This window comes from Aptenodytes forsteri, unplaced genomic scaffold (genome assembly GCF_000699145.1).
Source record: "Aptenodytes forsteri isolate BGI_AS27 unplaced genomic scaffold, ASM69914v1 Scaffold132, whole genome shotgun sequence".
Classification (NCBI taxonomy): Eukaryota; Metazoa; Chordata; class Aves; order Sphenisciformes; family Spheniscidae; genus Aptenodytes; species Aptenodytes forsteri.
In genome coordinates, this window is record NW_008795520.1 from 5,184,259 (window position 1) to 5,190,362 (window position 6,104).

The following is a 6,104-nucleotide window of genomic DNA, read 5'->3' on the forward strand; positions in this document are numbered from 1 at the left end:
CTTTCCAGCCACTCTTCCCCAAGCCTGTAGCGCTGCATGGGGTTGTTGCAACTTCTCTGCTACTGTGCAAGGTTGACTGCAACAAGGTGCTGCTCACTCTTCATATATGCTGTGAGCATAGCTCCTGTATCAGAGGCTATAGGGGCTAGGAGACAGAATTTCTATAGCAGATACAGGCCACCCTGTAAATTCCCTTACAGCTGAGTGCCCTGACACAGTCCTATGGAAAACTGGCTCTATTACTTGGCCGGGGGGGAAGCTTTAACATATATAACAAACTCTTGGTCTGAAAATGCATATACACTGGCTCAGCGAGATTTAACTGGTCAGTGAGATGATGACTCGCAGCCGACCACCTCTGCCTAAAAATGAAATACATACATACATACAGGTGGATGCTAGGGCCTGTTCGAGTGTGACAGCCAAGCTCCCTTGGCAAACCAGAGCTGACCCTCACACACACAGAGGAAGCAAGCAAGACTACAGGTGTCAGGCCTTGAGGCAGTACATAAACTACTCACACACAGCTTTTTGTCGCGGGCCCTTCTTCCAGACGTGTATGGCACTGTATGAATCAGACACATACAAATGTATTTCCAAGTGTTTGACTACCTGGTAACAGGACACATCTGACTACCTGCAGGCAGGCAGGCACTCACCACTCTAGAGCTGCTGCCACACATGGAGATGACTCAGAAAGGGACAGAGGTCCCAAAACTGGCACCACAGGCTATGAAACTCAAACTACAATCTCTCACAGATTTCTCTCACCCACAGAGATTGTTGCGAGTCCAAGAACAAACTGCTGCTGGATCTTTTCGCACGGTCAAGATGTTCACATTACTCAATCCTTATGAATGCTTGGAAGAGGGTCAGAACGGCCACTGTGACTCAGACCACAACGCCATCTAGTCCAGTTGCCTGTCCCCAGCCATACCTGGTAGCTTACGGATTCAGCAGAACAAGAGAAGGACATGCACGTACTCTTCCAACCAGCGTCTGACCACATTCAGCTCAAGGGATTCCCTGTGGTTTGACTGTTTATTCATCCTCAGTGGATCTCCTTCACTTATTTGTTAAATCTTCCCTTCAACACATATAAACTTTATGCATCCAGAAAACCCCTTAAAAAGGAAATCCACAGATCTGTGACTCATACCCTGAGGTCTCTCCTACTTCTGTTTGTTTTCAGTCTGGCTCCCAGCTTCATTTGATGGCCTCTAGTTTTTGTATTGGGACATACAGTCTAACCCTGCCCAGTCTCTCCCCCTGTGTAATTTCTTCAGAATGAAGACCCCCAGCCTATTCACGCACTCCCCGTGTAAGAGCTGTTCCCTGTCTCTGATCATTCTCACCGTCTCCAAATTTTTCTTCCCCTTTTCTACTAGATACATTTGGAAACAAGGAGGCCAGTACTACATACATATTCTTCAAGACACAGAGAAATTGTGGGCTGTGCAAGCTGTCAGGGATGTTGGCTACATATGTCTTGGCAACATCCTTTAAAATCTGGATCACCATTACTACTGCTACATATAGCAAATCAGAAAAAGTGTAGTACTGGAACTCGTGCTACAAATGACCTCTTCATGTACAGCACACACCTATCCCTTGAACCCTCCTTTGGCTACCTGGGGGTCAGAGCATGCCCCCTGCCACAGGCTAGTGGTCAATCAGCTGGTATATAACTGGATAATGGTTAGCATGAACCATTAGCTAAACTTAGCAAATAGTTCACACGGTCTGTCAGAATTTACTTTACAAATGGCTTGACATATGCTGACTGTATTGTCTGCAGGTGCATAATTTCATTAGCTGCTACAGCGAAAAATACTAAAAAAGTTAAGACCGTGTAAAAAATGGGAAGTTGGCTTTATGCATGAACAGTATATCTAAGATACATAAGCAGTATATAATCTGCACAAGTATGATGGGAATGCAGGTCACGTTAGAAAGGGGGAGGAGAAGCTGAATATTGTGATTGTTTTTCCTCTAATCATTTGTGACTTAACAGTGGCCACAGATTCTAAGGTGAACTATGAATTTTAGGAATACAGAACTAAAAAGAGAGCATGGGTTACCCCAGTCTAGACCCTGCAATTGCAGGCAGACATGCAACAGAGATCTAGTCCAGAAAGGTTCCCAGAACTTCTGTAACACCTGTGCACTAGAAAATGTCCCCTGTAAAGCAAAGCTAAAACTTACCCTAAAAATTAAAAGCCACCAATTATACTATACCACTGGATTACAGTAGGGAAGATGGTGGGCATTAAGACATTTTAGCAAGGAGATGCACTCCACCTTTAAAGTAATAAATTTAGAGTAAATTAAAAGTTTTTCCCTTCCTTCTCCTTGCTCACACTTTTTGTACACAAGCACCCCTACTCCCACTCTAAATCCTCTTGTGAGAGATGACTGGCGTTTGAAGTATTTTAAACAAATTCCAGGCTCTTCATCAGACTTGGTGTGTGCAGACTTTGCGGCTGCATGGTCCCCCATTTATGGCAGAGATTAAAATAACATTAAGAGAAAATATAATCAGGACTAGTTAATACTACAGAACAAAGTAGAGACCAGAAGAAATGACCTAACATTTGGCCTTCTTCTTTTCACCTATCAGGGGCATGCTTCTGACTATTCATTTCCTATCTTGCTAAAAACTTAAATGTAATCTTATTAAGCAGATACAAAAATGCCATCCCCATTTTCATTTGTTTGTAGTTTATAAATGAGACTGTTCAGTTTTAAATGTTAAGGGAATGTTTGGTTGCAAGTACTCTATCACCCAGGAAACATTTGCAAGCCATTAAGTGAAAATAAATACACAAACTGCTCACTTTGCGAAGAGATTTTTAGTGTAGAGAAAGAACGTTCATCATTACTGAAAAAGTGTTTTGAGTTTTCAGATTTAACACCACATTTAGATTGACAAAGATGGTGAATAGTATGATTTAACTTTACCCTGTTCCTTTTAAGGTCACACAGATACGTTGAAGTGTGAACCCCAAACTAAAGAGAAGTAATTCAGGATAAGTACTGGGTTTCCTTGAAGTATCATTCCTGTCAAAAGGGAAAGGGGGGAAAAAAAAAGCCTCAGGTGGGCGTTGTCTAAAGACCAGCTGTACTGTACATCTTTCCTTTTAGGGTATAATACTATTTAACTTGATAGGAACTAACACAGATGTATTTTTAGCATGTTAAACTTCTGGATTACACACATAGTTAACATACATTTGTGGTTTGCAGCAGAACAAATCACACACATACTCCATCATAAGTCCACCCTGAAAAACCAAGTGAGGAGAAGGAAGTATAAAGTAACGAAGTGCTTCTATCGAAAGAAAAAGTGTATCCATGTGTGTATAACAAAAATTAAAGTTTCACACAAATGAGGTATTTTTCCCTGTTCAGTTACTAGGCATTTTGAGGACTTGAATATTTCTGAGTAAGAGAGTTTAGAAAAAATGAATTTATTTGTATAATGAAGTGCCAGTTGACTTAAAGCAGCAAAACTTTCTAATATAAACATGACCAACTATTAATTCAGGAAGTTAATAAAAGTAACAATTAACAAATTGATCCAAGCTTGCCTTAAAGGACTCCGATTCTTCCCTAAAAGGAAGTACTCCCTAATCCTTTAGCTTGTCCACATCAGTGACCTCTAATGTAAACTGAAAAAGCCTTAATAGAAGTGTGCTATTAAAACAAATAGATCAGTATGGGTTAGTGATAGGATTCAATGTTCTAAACCTTGCATAGGAAAACACCATATTGAAGATTATAGTATGTGAAAGTCTGTTTCCACTTATAGTAAATAAAAGTTCTCTTCTGTCTATGAAAAGAAAAAAAGTTTTGTTGCCAGGGATTTTATGACAAGTTGATACTAAACAATCATTCCTCAGAACTCCTTGCCTTTTTATTCATGTGTAGAGCTAACTCAAACAACTCAGCTTCTCAACTGTTGGAAAAAATAGAGAACCCACGTAAATTTTCAACTGATTGAAGGCAAAGCTTGCAAAAATCAAGCACTCAAAAATTAAGATAAGGTTGTCACATTATCCTGATGAACCATACAGAAAGACGTATTTCATCACAACAACTCAAAACCTGATCCAGGAATTCCTTTAAGTATTATGATGTATTTCTACTGATACCGCATGTTAATTGTATCAGCTTGATAATATTTACTATCGACTAGCAATACTTTGGTAAATTACTGAATAACATCATAGAGCTCAATCACTGCCAATATACAATAATACTGTGTATTGTGAAGGTGCATTTAAGACTGCTCAATACCTTTCCTTAACAAGTATACTTCTCCGTTCCCTACTCCCATACAGTTTGTACTGTGCTTCCGTTTTGCAATACTTGTGACAGATTAAATGCAAGTTAAAAGCCTCTGCATATTACGTAGACTGATACTGAAATACCATTCCTTATCATACTTCACCTACATTAAAATCACCCATCCTTAGTACTGAGCAATCATGCTGCAAGAGCTTTCAAAGTGATTCTGGAATAGCCTCTATAGGGCTATTCTTCCGGACAAGAACTAACTAGAACTGTTCCTGTTTTAAGGCATGGGCAAGTAACAAGATCATTAAACTAAAAGAAACCTAGTGTTGTTAACCAATTCACTGCTCTTTGAAAACTCTGTCCCCTTTCTGTCACTTATCTGGCACGTTACTTGTTATCTTTGCTTCTCAGTGACTGAATACACAGCCTGCTATCTTTCAGGAATACGTCTGTGCTTCAAAAAGCGTATTTTTTACTTGGGCTGGCTAATCAGTGACCAAACTTAGAGTATAGAAGACAAGACAATGAACTAAGGGTCAAACTGAAGTCTGAACTCCACTTAATACTTGTGAATTACTTCTTCTTTACTGCCAGCCTCAGTTAACAACACCCATTTTCCACACAGGCATAACTTGAATCCCTCAAAATTTCGGATTTCAGATGTGATTTCAGGATTTATCTAGGTAGGGGCAGTGTGGACAATGAAAAAGAGCACAACTTAAGTGGCAGCACTAATATAGTTCAGTGTAACGCAAGCATGTTAAATCTTCAGTGAATACCCATAAAACAGACTCAAGTACATGGGAACTACATCAAATTTTGAATGACTGCAGCCACATGGAGGTCTAGTTTCCCAAGCATCTCCATGTGGATTAGTCCCCGAAGTTGCATCTTAGACCCATGGTGCTAAAGCACGCCGGTTTATCTGGACAGGGAGGTGGGTTTTAACCTGATCAGATTAACGCACTAAACACACTGGGCCTCCCCTACTAAGACCTTTCTAAATATGTTAGTCAGCATCTTCAGCTGCCAGCCTAGATGAGGCTTCAGGGGAAAAGAGGCAATGATAAAACAGCCCATACTCTTGCAGCATTCTGAAGACATGCTGCCATTTTTAACATTTTTTTCTGGCTACTTTTGAGCAGCTCTGCTCTAGACAATCTGTTTTCAATCTCACCTTCATATACCAAACGTCCTCCACTAGCTATAAACACGCGCACACAACTCTGGGATGCAGAATCTGCTATGAGGCACGCACACGTGGCTGAGGTCTGCCTGCGACCCAAAGCCTGCCATTGCCCAGGATGCGTATTTCCCCTAACCAAGAGACCCTTGAGCAATGAACATCCAAGAATGCCCGAGACATTAAGGGGCAGAACAGCACTCTCAGTGCTAAGAGGTGCAACCTTGGACATGTCAGGCTGCTGGCTAGACACTCGTAGCTTCAGTTTTGTGACTTTGGCATGCTGAAGCACACAAAACAGACCACGACAAGGATGTTTCTCAGCTGGACATACACCCTATGCGGGAGCACAGAAAACGCCTGGGGATGGTGTTCACCCCGGACTACCCACTACATTCTCTTTCCCCTCCTACTGTCTGTCGCATTGCCTCCACAGGCTGCGGGCATCGCGAAGAATCGGCAACAGCCACGGTGTGAGAAGAGAATCAACACGGCCCGATACCTGACTGAACACAACCGGCACAATTAAGCTCCTCGGACCGACCTCTGACCGCGGAGCGGTCACACAAGCGGCGCGAAACCCAACCAGCACGGCCACGCACCAACCCAAAGCCAGGCAGCA

General features: G+C 41.7%; 1 protein-coding gene across 1 annotated transcript in view; it reads right to left on the bottom strand.

The window, feature by feature from the left end:
* NID1 (nidogen 1) overlaps positions 1-976 on the bottom strand; it is a 46,459-nt gene extending 45,483 nt beyond the window's left edge. Inside the window, exon 1 of the mRNA XM_009281832.1 lies at positions 938-976. Coding sequence (XP_009280107.1) covers positions 938-976 — 39 coding nt within the window. The remainder of the gene's footprint in view (positions 1-937) is intronic.
* Between the last annotated feature and the right edge of the window lie 5,128 nt (positions 977-6,104).